The following is a 15656-nucleotide window of genomic DNA, read 5'->3' on the forward strand; positions in this document are numbered from 1 at the left end:
ACTGTAGACTTTCCCAAAATGTCTCAAAGTTCTGCAAACCCCAAACAAGCAGCAGCTGGCCTTGGTGTGCCTCGTAGTTATTTTAAGTGGCTTCAAGGCCAGCACAAGCATGGACTGGTCTCAACTTGAATTGTAACTCCCATCAGGTGGCCCTAACTTGGCATAAGCAGCAGCCAGTCTTGGCCTGGAACGTAGCCTTAATTAAGTGGCCACAAGCCTGGCACAAGGGGCATCTGGCTTCAGTCCACAGCATAGCCTCATAAGTACCTCCAAGCCCAGCACAAGCGACAACCAACAGCAGATCACTTTGTAGCTTCTACCAAATGTTCCAGGACCAGCATAAGTAGTGGCTGACCTTACCTTTCACCAGAGCCCCTCCCAAGAGTGTCTAAAATCAACATACCTGGTAGCCAACTTAATACCACATTAGCTCCTCAAATGACACACCTGAAGTTGTACTCTCAGGCACCAGAGCCCTGCTAAAGCTACTTCCACTCCATGGAGTCAGCACCCACCCAACAACTTGTTCACTGTAGTCATGGCCAGTACTCAAAGGCAGTCAGCCTGAGGTTTAACCCCAACCACTGATGTACCAGCAGCAATCAGGCTTAACTACAACAGGAAGGCACACACAGCTCACAAAGGGGACACCCCTGGAGCACCCGACTCACGTACAGGGAGACTACGCCATTGGGCCCCACAGTATACTTTCTACATAATGCCAGTCTGTAAAGACAAAGACTCATGGACATGGATGATAATTTAGTGGTTACTAGAGGGAAGAGGGGATGGGGGAAAGAGAGTCAAATATATGGTAACAGAAGGAAATTTAACTTTGAGTGGTGAATATATAATGCAATATACATATGACATATTATCGAATTGTACACTTGAAACCTATATAATTTTATAAACCAATGTCACCTCAATAAATTTAATTAAAAAATAGACCGCTATAAACATCACTTAGTATATATAAAGCACATGGTAACCTCAATCCCAAAATCTATAAGAGATATACAAGAAAAAAGGATGGAAACCAAACATAACATTATAGAAACAACACTAGGATAGCAATACTTATATCAGACAAAATAGACTTTAAACCAAAGGCTGTAACAAGAGACAAAGAAGGGCATTTTATAATGATAAAAGGATTAATCAAACAAGAGGATACATCTCTTGTAAACATATATGTATTCAATGTTGGAGCACTTAAATATATAAACCAAATATTGACAGACAAAGGGTGGTTGACAATAATTGTACAAGTATTTAATATTTCATTGACATCAATGAATAGATCATCCATTCAGAAAATCAACAAGGAAACAGTACACTTAAATGACACATTAAACCAGGAAACTGCAAAACACCCAAACATGTGGAGGCTAAATAACATGTTACTAAACAATGAATGGGTTAACAGTGAGATCAAGGAAGAAATCAAGAGGTACTGTGAGACAAATAAAATTGAAAATACAGTGACCCCCAAATCTATGGGATACAATGAAAACAATTCTGAGAGGGAGATTCATAATGGCTTACCTCAGAAACAAGAAAAATCTTAAACAATCTAAGCTTACACCCAAAGGAACTAGAAAATGAAGATCAAACAAGTCCTAAAGAGAATAGAAGGAAGGAAATAATAAAGATGAGATCAGAAATAAACAAAATAGAGTCTAAAAAACAATAGAATAATGAAACCAAGAGATGATTCTTTGAAAAGATAAACAAAATTGATAAACTTTTGTCAGACTTATCAAAGTAACGAGAGGGCCCCCAATAAATAAAATTAGAAATGAAAGAGAAGTGTAAAATGACAACACAGAAATACAAAGGATTATAAAAAAATGCTGTAAACAATTATATGCCAACAGATTGGGCATCCTGGAAGAAATTGAGTAAATTAAAAACGCTCTGCCAACCGAATAAAGAAGAAATGGAAAATCTGAACAGACCAATAACTACTAATGAAATTAAATCAGTAGTCAAAAAACTCCTCCCCCACAAAAAGTCTTGGACCAGATGGCTTCACAGGCAAATTTTTATGAAACATATAAAGAAGAATTAATACCTGTCCTCAAAATATTTCCAAAAATTGAAGAGGAAGGAATGCTCTCAAACTCATTTTATAAGGCAAACACTACCCTGATACTAAAACCAAAGACACTACCAAAAAAAGAAAATTACAAGGCAGTATTCCTGATGAACATAGATGCAAAAATCATCAACAAAATAATTACCAAACCAAATTCAGCAATACAGAAAAAGGTCATACACCATGATCAAATGAGATTTATTCTTGGGATACAAGGTTGGTTCAATATTCACAAAACAATGTGATAAACAAAATGAAGGATAAAAATCCTATGACCATAGCAATAGATTCAGAAAAATCATTTGACAAAATCCAATATCCATTTATGATAAAAAATTTCAGCAAAGTGGGGATAGAGTGAACATACCTTAGCATAATAAAGGCCATATATAACAAAGCATAGCTAACATTATACTCAATGATGAAAAGCTGAAAGCTTTTCTTTAAGATCAGAAACAGGACAAAGATATCCACTTTCATCACTTTTATTCAACACAGTATGGGAAATACTAGCCACAGTAATTAGAGAAGAAAAATAAATAAAAGGCATTTAAATTAGAAAGACGTAAAATTGTCATTATTTGCAGATGACATGACACCATGTATAGATTGCACCAAGAAACTATTACAACTAATAACTCAATTAGTAAAGTAGCTAGATTCAAATTACTATTCAAAAATAAGTTGCATTTTTAGACACTAATAATGAACTATTAGAAAGAAATTAAGAAAACAATCTCATTTATAGTTACATCAAATGAATAAAATACCTAGGAATAAACTTAACCAAAGAGGTAAAAGACCTATACTTGGAAAACTAAAAGACATTGCAGAAAGAAGTTAAGGAAGATACAAGTAAATGGAAGGCTTTATTGTGCTCATGGATAGGAATAATTAATATTGTTAAAATGTCCATACTATTCAAAGCAATCTATCGATTTAGTGCAATCCCTGTCAAAATACCAGTGGCATTTTTCACAGAACTAGTTCAAGTAATCTTGAAATTTATATGGAACCACAAAAGACCCCTAATAGCTAAAGCAATATTGAGAAAGAAGAACAAAGTTGGAGCTATTATCCTGCCTGATATCAAAGTATATTACAAGACAATAGTAAACAAACAGCATTTTTACTGGTATAAAAAAGACACATAGATCAATGGAAGAGAATAGAAGTCTAGAAATAAACCCACACCTGTATGGTCAACTCATCTATGACAAAGAAGGAAAGAATATATAATGGAGAAAAGACAATCTTTTCAATAAATGGTGTTGGGGAAACTGGACAGATAGATATAAACAGGTGAAACTAGACCGTTTCATTGCACCATATACAAAATAAACTCAAAATGGATTAAAAACTTAAATATAAGATCTGAAATCGTAAAACTCCTAGAAGAAAACCTAGGCAGCAAACTCTTCAACATCGCTCTGAGTAATAATTTTTTGGACATGTCTTCTCGGGTAAGGGAAACAAAAGCAAAAATAAACAAATGGGACTTGCTCAAACTAAAATGTTTTTGCATAGCGAAGGAAACCACCAACAAAATGAAAAGACAACCTACTTAATGGAAGAAGATAAAGGGATTAATATCAGAAAAAGGGTTAATACCTAAAATGTATCAGGAATTCATACTCCTTAACACCAAAAGAACAAACACTTCTATTAAAAAATGAGCCAAGGACCTGAATAGACTTTTCTTTAAAGAGGACATACAGATTGCAGCAGACATATGAAAAATGCTTAACATCCATAATCACCAGGGAAATGCAAATGAAAACCACAATAATGTATCATCTCGTATCTGTCAGAATGGCTATCATCAAGAAATCAGCAAACAACAAATGTTGTCAAGGATATGGAGGAAAGGGAACCCTCATGCACTGTTGGTGGGATTGTAAGTTGATTCAGCCACTACAGAAAACAATATGGAGTTTCCAAAAAAATTAAAAATAGAACTACCATATGTCTTAGCAATTCTACTTCTGAATATTTATCTGAAAAAATCCAAAACACTAATTAGTAAAGATATGTGCACCCTTATGTTTATTACAGTATTATTTACAGTAGCCACAATATGGAAGCAGCCTAAGTGTTCAATAGGTGAATGTATAAAGAAGTGTTATATACATATACATAATGGAATATTATTGAGCCATAAAAAGAATAAAATCTTACCATTTGAGACAACATGAGTGGACCTAGAGGGTATCATGCTATGTGAAATAAGTCAGAAAAAGACAAATATATGATTTTACTTATGTGTAGAATCTAAAAACCAAATAAATGAACAAACAAAATAGAAAAAAAGAATAAGTCTTGGGTTATACAGTATCTCGTAAATAATAGATATTTTTCCTATATTTTACATGCAGTTATATGAGGTCTTGACTTATTTGTGCGATCATGGACAAATTCTGTAATCTCTTGTAAACTACATGTCTTTTAGCTTTAGCATCTTCATATTTAAATGATGATAGTCCTGATAAATATTTTTAAGAGTTATGAATGTTAAATTAAATCATATGTTATATGTATAGCACAATGATTGGCATATATTAAGTACTCAATAAATGGTAGGAGTTTTTTTTTTTAAAGGTTTTTTGAGCGTTATAGTTTTACCTAAATTAAATCAGATGATCTCTTATAGATAGTCTAAGAACCTTTTGCAAGAACCATGTCTTTAACCATCACATAGTACATTTTTTTGTTGTTGTTGTTATAGATTGATAATAAGGGAAACCACCTTCTAGTACATGAAGAATCATCTATTAACACTCCTGCTGTTGGTGCTGCCCACGTTATCAAGAGGTACACTGCTCGGGCCCCTGATGAATTGACCTTAGAGGTAAATGCCTAAAGATGCTATGTGTTAGCTCAGTCCCTGCTATGTTTCCAGTCTCATCCTTGACTGTTTTATTCATTTTTCATTTAGAAGCACCAAGGTTTTCCATAACCCATTATCTTTTAGCTTGGAATGCCATCTATTTTTATTTAAATGACTGTACTATCCTTGAAAATTCAGCTTCAGTGTCTCTCATTTCTTCTAGGAGGTCGTCCTTGATATCTGTCCCCTACTCCTTGCAAAGACATACCCCGCAAAAGTCTGGATTGAATGTCATTCTGAACCATTTTCATGGCTTATCTCTGACATATCACTTAATTACATTCGATCATAATTGTTCTCTTTTTGTCTATGAGAGCTTCTTGAAAGCCAGGTTTCGGGGTTTTTTTTCTTTGTTGTGTTTTTAGTACCTAATAAAAACCAATACCCAATGATACTTTTTTTTCTCATTGTTCAGAGATTGAGTTACAGTACAGGTGAGAAGACAAATGAACATTTCTTGCTTTCAGATCCAAAAGGAGGGAAATTGAATTTCTTTATTTAATATTGACTGATGATAAACAAAAACCAAAATTATGACAGTTATTCAATTTAAGAAAAAACAGTACAAATTTTACTGTATAGAATATAAACTGTTCTCAAACTCAGTTTTTACATTCTGTACACAAAGGAATGTAGATCCTGAAAGATGCCAAGTCTGTTAGCAAAGATGGCTTTCTAAGGTGACTCTTTCCTGACTTGAAAAATTAGTCGTGAATATAAAAGAGAAATTCTTAAAGCAGTATTGTACATTTAGTAACATTGTTCTAATGTACTTAACTTTGTTTTATCACAGAGCGCTTATTTTGATGAAAGAATATAACTTCCAATAAATATATTATTGAAAACTATTATTGAGATTTTGTATTTATGATTCTGTACCAGTTTGTTTAAACTCACTGGTTTGTTCAAGTGAAGGTAGTATGGTATTTAGCAGAAATGTTTTATTGTACCATCTGTTGAAAGAAGTGTAGTTGTCATCGAATTTTATGCTGAGAACTACCCAGTTAATTGTTGATCTTTTAGGCCATTACTATATGATTAAATATGATAATGTGAAGTGCTCAGCACAGTGCCTAGTATATGGCAAGCACTCACTGAGTGTGGTATTGATAGAAGCTGCTGTTGCTCTAAATATGAGTATTTAAAACTATCTTTTATAAATGAATCTCATCACTTTTAGTAATAGCAGTAACAGAGTATTTTAACAGAACTGTTGATGATGTGTAGCCTTCAAAAATCATATGCTGTAAGTCTGGCCTTCTGAAGTTACTAATGCGATAATTGGATCACAGTCTTTGTGCTGCTTTACTTTTTATAGACTTTTCCTTAACAAATGGTTAAGATTATTAAATTCTTTACAGAAAAAAATATTATGTTTTTTCATAAACAATTATCCCAAGAATCGGATAGTCTTTTGTTTCATTTCAGATTTAAATTCTAGATATAACAATTGGTTTATAAATTGACTAAAAACATTTCACTTAAATTTTTTTCTCCTAGGTGGGTGACATTGTTTCTGTCATTGACATGCCCCCCAAAGTGTTAAGCACATGGTGGAGAGGCAAGCATGGATTTCAGGTAGGCAACAGAATTAGGTGCGGAAAAATTCAAGACTTATTATGTCTCTCTCCTTCTAACCCTGAAATGAAAACCACTCATTTCTATCTGCATAGTTTTTTTTTCCAACACATCATATAGTTGGAATCATAAAGTACGTAGCCTTTTCGGACTGGCTTCTTTCACTTTAGCAGTATGCATTTAAAGTTCTTTCACGTCTGTTCATGGTTTGATAGTTCCTTTTTTAAATCACTGCCTAATATTCATTGTTGCGGGTGTGCCAGAGTTTATTTTTCCATTCACTTATTAAAGGAGATCACTTATGAATAATGCTGCTTTAAATATAAACATCCATATGCAGGTATTTGAGTGGATATATTTTCAGGTCCTGTGGGTCAATATCAAGAAATGCAATTGCTAGATCATATTGTAAGCCTGTGTTTAGCTTTTAAGAAACCAAACTAGTTTTACCATTCCAGCTTGGTTGTACCGTTTTGCATTCCCACCAGCAGTGGTGCTGCTTTGCTTTCTCACCAGCGTTTGATAGTGTTCAGTTTCTTTGGATTTTAGGTGATCTAATAGGTGTAGAGTGGTATTGCATTTTTGTCTTAATTTGCAAATAAAGTCTGTCCAAGGAATATCATTTACTAACTTAGAAAGGGTACTATATTGCTATCTTCATTCTTCTATTATCAATCATTCTTTCTATTCTTCCTTTGCCACAGATTCTCAATCTTTAGTGTATGTAAGAAGCACCAGGGGGACTTGTTAAAATATAAAATTACAGTACTTAATCCCCCAAATTCTGTTTCAGTGGGTGTGATTTTGGCTCAGGTGTTCATCAGACTTCTCTTCTAGAAATAGTGGTTATTCTGCTGTAGATAAATTCTGTAAATCAGCTGATAGTTGATAAAGATCAGCATATGCCAAGCTCTAGTCTATGTATTGTTTTAGCCTATAGTTTAGCTATGAGAACAAAAGGATTAGTTCATCTGTGTTTTTAAATTATGGCATGACTCTGTTTCTTTTCTTAAACTTCTGAGAGTAGGAAGTGTTAAATTACATTAACTACAATATGAAATTCTGAAATCTGTTCTTGATTTTTTTTGTCTCCTAAAGAGTATTGAATCTTATATCTTAGTTTTCTGAGGTGCTTCTTCATATTATGTACTTTAGCAAAAAAAAAAAAAAAAATTTTTCTTTATTTTTAAATCTTTTTTCAAACTAAATGGCATGTTAAACTGATATTACTAATCAGAATCTCAAGGGATGGAGAGAGGAATCTGAATTTTATCAAGTTCCATAGATGATTTTTAAGCATAAAATGTGAGCTTATCTGTGTACAGATAAAACAAGAAATTAAATCCAGTTTAGCAAATGTTCTCTTTTCTCCAAGAAAATCTTCCTTAAAAAAAATTGGGGGTAAGTTAATCTAGTAGATAAAATACCATTTAGAGTTTGACAGCATTTTTTTAGGCAAGGCAACCCTTAGTTGACCTCACAGATTGCAAGGACCTTGTTGGTTTACAAATCCCTTATTTTTTATTTAATTACACCTACAGCACCTGGTCTTCTAAGTGGTTTCCCATCCAAGTACTAACCAGGCCTGACTCTGCTTAGCTTCTGAGATCAGACAGGATCGGGCTTGTTCAGGGTGGCGTGGCCGTAGACTAGCATTTTTTTTTTTTTTTTACAGTCTCTCTTCCACAGAGCAGCCAGAGTAAGTGATTAAAATGTAAATCAAATCACAGGGCTCCACTATTCAAATCCACACAAAGCTTTCAGTCACACTCAGAATAAAATCCAGAGTCCTTGCAATAACCCACAAAACCCTACAGAATTTACCTTTTACCTACCGCTTCTAGTTCCTTTCTTCTTTTTCTCTCCTCATTCCTTTCCAGCCATTCTGGTTTTCTTATTCTCGAACCTTCTGTATTATGAAAATAATGGAATTTCCCTCTTGATTGGTTTCTAATAAGTTTAGAGCTAAATTTTTGGTCTCTGTCTAGTAAGACTATAACAAGACATATTTTTTAAAATAATTTTTAAATTTTCAATTACAGTTGGCACACAATATTATATTAGTTTCAGGTGCACAATATAGTGATTAGACATTTACATAACTTACAAAGTGATTATCCCGGTAAATCTAGTACCTATCTGACACCATACATAGTTATTACAATATTTTTGGCTATATTCTTCATCTTATACATTATATCCTCATGATTATTTTCTAAGTACCAACTTCTTAATTCCTTCTCTTATTTCACCTACTCCTTTACCCTCTCCCATCTGGCAACCATCAAAATGTTCTCTGTATCTGTTTGTTTTGTTTGTGCATTTATTTTGTTCTTTAGATTCCATCACTTTGAATATTTCAAGCCAATCTCTCTGGCCTGTAAAGTTTCTGTTGAGGAATCAACTGTCAGTCTTATGGAAGTTCCCTTGTAGGTAACTAACTGCTTTTCTCTTGCTGCTTTTAAGATTTTCTCTTTGTCTTTAACTTTGGTATTTTAAAATTATGATGTGTCTGGGTATGGTCCTTGAGTTCCTCTTGTTTGGGCCTCTGTGCTTCCTGAGCTTATATGTCTATTTCCTTCACCAGATTAGAGAAGTTTTCCATCATTATTTCTTCAAATAGATTTTCAATTCCTTGCTCTTTTATCCTGTTGGTACTTCTATATTGCAAATGTTGGTACACTTGATGTTGTCCTAGAGGCCCCTTAACTATTCTCATTTTTTTGGATTCTTTTTTCTTTTTGCTGTTTTGATTGGGTGTTTTCTGCTACTTTATCTTCTAAATCGCTGATTTGATCCTCTGCTTCATGTAATCTACTCTTGATTCCTCCTAAGGTATTCTTCATTTCAGTTATTGTATTCTTCATTTATGACTAGTTTTTTATGTTTTCTCTTTTCATTTTTATGTTTTTATCTCTTTGTTAAAGTTCTCACTGAATTCATATACTCTTTCCTATGTTCATTGAGCATCATCATTATCACCAGTATTTTGAACTCTACATATGTTAGATTGCTTGTCTCCATTTTGTTCTTTTTCTGGAACTTTTTTCTGTTCTTTCATTTGGGACATGTTTCTTTGTCTTCTCATTTTGGCTGCCTCCCTGTTTTTGTCTCTGTATTAGGTAGAGCTGCTGTGTCTTAGTAGAGTAGCCTTATGTAGTAGGTGTCCTGTGCGGCCCAGTGTAGTCTCCCTGGCTACGTGAGCCAGGTACTCTAAATATGTCCCCTGTACCGATTGTGTGTTCCCTCCTGTTGTAGTTGAGCCTTGTTTGCTGTGTGCACGTCAGTGGGAGGGATTGACCCTCGGATTGATTGGTTGTGAGGACTGGCCGGTGACTACAGTGGAAGAGCTGTTGTGTAGGAGCTGACCCTACGGAACAGGATTTGCTTTAGCAGCTTCTGATACCTTCACAGTCTGCCCTTTGGGTGTGTCATCCTCTGATGTGGCCCCTGGTGGTGCATGCTGGCCCTGAGGTCTCCTGAGAAGGGCCTTACCACAGCCCCAAATCAGCCACAGCCAATACCCTGGCCTGGGCCACCTGGCATGAGCCACCAAGCAATCTTCAGATGGCCCCACCCATGCTGGGCCTGGATGTGCCTTGAGAGGGTAAGCCATGAACCGAGGCCAGCTGCCGCTAGTGCCAGGCTTGGGGCTGCTCAGCTAGAGGTACTGGGCGCACCGAGGCTAGATGCTGCTTGTTTGAGTTTTGTAAACCCTTGAGAGAATTTAGAAAAGTCCACAGCATGAGCCAAGACAGCTCATTTGTATGGAAAAGCTACAGGAAGTGACTTGAGTGAGCCCAAAAGTTGGGTGGGTTCTCAGGGAATCACCAGAGTAGGGTGACCAGTGTTAGTTAGTCAGGTTGATTGGCAGGCTTCTGTGTCTGCACGCTTGGAGGAGCGGAGCGCCTAACGAAGGAACCATGGCCTCCACCAGCACTTCTGCCTGGAAGAAAGCTGCCCCTCCAGCCTTGCCCTGAAGTCAGACAATTCAGTTCCTTCCCATATGTCCCTGGCTCCTTTTGAACTGCTGTCTCAGTGCTAGAGCTCAGAGTGAGTGATTCCATTAGTGAGTCAGTCCACACGTGGGCCCTTTAAGAGGAATGCTTGGCACTCCAGCTGCCCTCCATCTTACTCAGCTACAGTCTTTGCTGATTTTTACATCCAGAAGTTGGAACTTCTCAGTGCTAGAACTGTGAGCTGGAGAGCTTGGTGCTGATCTGGGACTCCTTGCTTCTCAGGAGTCCTCCACAGCCTAGATATCCCTCCCGATGCTCAACTGTCATATGTGGGTGTGGTACCAGCCCATTTTTCGTCTCTACCACTCCTACACATCTGGAGGTGGCTTCTTCTGTATGTCCTTAGTTGTAGGACTTCTATTAAGCTAGGCCTCAGGAGATTTTCAATGATGGATGTTCTGTAGTTTAGTTGTAATTTTGATGTGGTAGTGAGAAAAGGCAAGCACAGCTTTATCTGCTCCACCAGTTTGACTCTGCCTCTAAGACTGACAGAGTTTTATATAGCTCACAGTCTCTTGGTTCTCCACAAGATGATCAAGGTCAGCTATTTTATTTTTCACTTATCCCAGAATGTTTCATGAGTATTTTTGTGCACAAGTATCAGAGAAGCAATTCTTGGACAATAAAAATGTTCTTAACCTCAGGAGTTTAATGTGGTTCCAAATAACTTATTTTTGGAAAAGTATTTTTTATCCAAAATGGAAGATATTTGGAAACCTTGTCCCTGTAGTAGTTTAATGGAGGAAGGCAAATTATCTGCTTATTTATATAATAATCATTATATTATGTATGGAATCCAAAGATATACCTTATCATTATTCAAAATTAAATAGAGCGAAGTAATTTTTCTATTGTTCAGTAATGGGAAATTGTGTACTGTAATTTTTCTTAGTAATGTTATATAATTTCAAGAGAAGAAGAAAGTATGTGATACTACAAATAAAAGGAATTTTAACACTTCTTAAACACTTCTTACCTGTGTTATTCTGTGTTTTAACCTTTAATTCTCACATGTCTATGAAGAAGTTACTGTTCTTGTCTCTGTTTTATTGATTAGGAAACTAAAACAGCAGCGTTAAGCATCTAGTCCATTGTTATTCCTCTGATTAGTGTAAGAGCTTAGATAGGGAAACCTAGACATTCTGGGCAAAGAGCAGGTCATAGCACTAACTTAATGAACCAGTTGAGGCTTCCCCTTGTCTACTTGTATGAACCATTGATTTTTATAGTGGAGAAGATAATAGTGGATCACATGGGCCTAAACTGTCACTTAGAATTATAGAGACAAAGGAATTTAAATGGTTCTGATTCACAAAAACAGTAAGAAATGGTATTGCCAGGACCAGAACACAAGTTGAATGAGTTCTAACTTTGTATTTTTTCCCCTTGGATCACAAAAATATACAAATTTTCTTGAATTATGTTTTGTATTTTTCTTGTTAGGGTCATTAGCAGCTGCCATCGATGTTTAGAGATAAATTTGTTCCTTAATAGTCTTTTGTTAATTTATAACATCAGAATATATCCTACCAAATGATGCTTAACATTCAGTTTTGTGAAAATTATTGACAGAATGTCTTAGAGCAGTAGCTCTTAACCTCATCAAACCCTACAAACCCTTGTTATGCAATATATTTTCTAAAATCCTTCCTTCAGATTCTGAAATAAAATTGTCAAATGACATAAATTTACAAATAAAATAACTACCTACAAACACGATTTCAAAAAAGTCAGTATAATTTTTCACATATAATGAAAGGAGAAAAAAAAGGAAAGTAATTTATATATTTAAAATGCACTATATATATATATTTAAAATACAAATACTTGGGACTACTGTGTGAGAATCTTCTTATTTAAAATGTAGTCCACAGATTAGCAGCATTAACATTAGTTAGGAAATATAATAAAATTTGTTTATAATAGCATCAAGATAGGAAATACGTAGAGATATATTTGAAAAAAAGATATGAAAGATCTGTTTATTGAAAAACTACAAAACATTTCTGAGAGAAATGAAAGAATATCCACATAAATGGAGAGAGATACCCTGGAATGGGTTGGAAGTCTTTATATTGCTAAGATGTCATTTTTCCCTAAAGTGATCCCAATCAAAATCTCAGAAAGCTTTTTAGTAGAAATTAATAAGCGGATTACACAATTCATATGGAAATACAAAGGACCTAGAATAGAACAGCCAAAACAGATCTGAAAAAGAACAAAGTTGGAGAACTGACACTAATTGAAGAATTGCAGCTACAATGTTAAGAGAATGTGGTGTTAGTAGAAAGATAAACAAATAGGTCAATGAAATAGAATAAAGAGTCCAGAAGTAAACCCGCACATGGATAACTGATTTTCAACAAAGGTTCAAAGTCAATTCAGTGAGGAGAATATGGTCCTGGAACAATTGGATATCCATTTGCCACCAAAAAACACTTTGATTTATTTCTTGTAACCATCTGTGAAAATTAACTCAAAATGGACCATATACCCAAACATAAATCTTAAACTATAAAGCTTCTAGAAAAAAACATAGGATAAAACTTTTGTGACTTTGGGTTAGGCAAAAGTTTCTTAGATGCAACATCAAAAGAACAATTCATAAAATAATAAATTAAATCTCACTGAAATTTAAAACTTCTCTTTACTAGACATTACTAATAAGAGAATAAAAGATAAGCCAGAGACTGGGAAAAAATATTTGCAATGATTATATCTGATAAAGGACTTGTATCCATGATATATAAAGAACTGTCAAAACTTAATAAGAAAACAGAACTCACTTTAAAAATAGGCAATAATTGGAACAGACACTTCAGCAAAAGTATATATGGCAAAGAATCACAAAAAGAGATGCTCAATATAAAGTCATTAGAGAAATGCAAATTAAGATGACAGTGATATATTGCTACATACTTACTAGAATGGTGAAGATGTGGAGGAATTGGAACTCTCACACAGTGCTGGTGGGAATGTAAGAAGCTACAGCCAGTTTGGAAAACAATTTGTCAGTTTCTTAAAGTAAACATACACCTACGTAATCTAGAGATTCCATTCCTAGGTGTTTATTCAAGAGAAAAGAAAGCATATGTCCATACAAAAAGCAAATTGCACATGAATGTTCATAGCAGCCTTATATATAATAGCCCCAAACTGGGAACAACCCAGATATCTTATCAACAGAATAATGAATAAATAAATAGTGGTATCTATACAATGGAATATTACTCAGGAATAAAATGGAATGAATTATTGATATATACAGCAACATGAATGATCATCAAAATAATTATGCTGAATGAAAGAAGACAGACAACAAAAAATTGCATTCCGTATGACTCCATTCATATAAAATTATAGGAGATGCAAAGTAACCTTTAATAATAGAAAGCTCAACGGTTGCATGGTGAGTGGGGATAGGGAGTGGGTAGATAGATGGAGAAATGACAAAGAAATTTTGGGGTTGATAAATATATTCATAATATTGATTATTGTTACTGTTTCATGGGTATCAGGCCTTATCAAAATATGCACTTTAAATATGTACAGTTTATTGGTTGTCAATTGTAACTCAGTAAAAATGGGGAAACAACTTGCAGAAGCATCCTTGACTTAATTTTTCATGTATCCCATCCAGTTGATAATTTCTGTTTTACTTCTCTGTCTCATATTCATATATTCTTCTTCGTTCTTTATGGCATTTTCATACTATAGACTTTTATTATTTCTTTCCTAGTCTTAATACTTGCAAATTCCTACAGTGGTCTTCTTCTTGTCTTTCTCCCTTCATTCTACTCTAAAGGTATACACAGCTATTAGAATTTTTTTACTGTTCCTGTCCCTCTTCTGCTCAGAATTTACAACTTTTATTTTGTTCAGAAGAATCTTCAAACTCCTTGTCATGATTCATAAGGCCATCCATGGTCTCTGAACCTCATTATGCTTTTCCAGTCTTTATAAACTTGATGTTCCAGACAAATTTAACTGTCATTTCCTCCTCATTACACAAGTCACTCTTTTCATCTACCTGTTTTTCTACTTATGCCTTATCTATCCTCTTCTTACTCCTTCCAGAGAAGAAAAGTAAGGCAAAGTAATTAAAATTTTTAAAGCAACTATAATTTTGTCTTATTAACATTATTCCATTGGTCCTTCCAGTTTCTTCTATCACCTACTTCCTGCCTTCACTCTCATTCTTATCCAGCTTAGATTCCACTAGGACCATCATCATTACATTCACCTATCACAAATATATCCTTCACCCCCGTTTTATCCTTTTACATGATTAATGGTCTCTGGCTTAATGCAAAAAAAAAAAAAAAAAAAGTGAATACTTCATTACTCATCTTACCTAAACTCTCATCAGTATTTGATGTATCTTTTCATGACTTGTTCTTCTCTTAATAGAGATGACAGAGATGACACAACACTCTTAGAGTTTCTTCGATTTTCTCAGTCTTTTATAGCTCAATTTCTTCTACTAGACGTCTGAAAGTTTGGGTTGTACTACCTTCTCATTCTGTGCTCTTTGTCCTAGACTATCTTATTCACTCTCTTAGCTTAAAATACCATATATATAGCCAACTCCTAAGTTTATATCTTGATCCCTGACTCAGTTTCTTAGTCTGAAACCTGTTGTACTGCAAAAGTAATGTTTTTAAAAGTAGAAATTATGGAGCTGGCATTTAAAGTTTAGTAGAAGTATAAATAAAGCAAAGAAACAAGAAGCAATGTGGTGTTTTGCGGGGTAAGGCAGTGGGGGAGTGAGGAGAGGGAGAAATATAAATAGGGTATCTTAAAAAACCCAATGCTAGAATTGTTAGGTCACAAGAAAATGGAAGCAGGAACTGGGAAGTAAAGAACTGAGAGAATTTGCTTCCAGTTTTTTCTTCTTTCAGTCCATTGTAGCTGCTGCTGCTTTATCTCAGTCTCCCCTTTTCTTTCTTTCCTTTCTCTCCTTCCTTCCTTTCTCAGCTCCCTTCCTTCTTCTCTCCCATGCTCCCTCTCTCCTTCCATCCCTCTGTCCCTTCCTGCCTCTGTCCCTCTCTCCTTCCCTCTCACCGTCCCT

General features: G+C 34.9%; 1 protein-coding gene and 1 pseudogene across 2 annotated transcripts in view; one reads left to right on the forward strand and one right to left on the reverse strand.

Moving 5' to 3' along the window:
* Positions 1–15656, forward strand: part of ARHGAP32 (Rho GTPase activating protein 32) — a 173907-nt gene that overhangs the window by 74760 nt on the left and 83491 nt on the right. For both annotated transcript variants that reach the window (XM_006915185.3, XM_015592038.2), the window contains exons 7-8: positions 4827–4949; positions 6489–6566. In XM_006915185.3, the coding sequence (XP_006915247.2) occupies positions 4827–4949; positions 6489–6566 (201 nt within the window). The remainder of the gene's footprint in view (positions 1–4826; positions 4950–6488; positions 6567–15656) is intronic.
* LOC112482539 lies at positions 8099–8216 on the reverse strand (annotated as a pseudogene).

Source organism: Pteropus alecto, unplaced genomic scaffold, assembly GCF_000325575.1.
Source record: "Pteropus alecto unplaced genomic scaffold, ASM32557v1 scaffold135, whole genome shotgun sequence".
In the NCBI taxonomy this organism is placed as follows: Eukaryota; Metazoa; Chordata; class Mammalia; order Chiroptera; family Pteropodidae; genus Pteropus; species Pteropus alecto.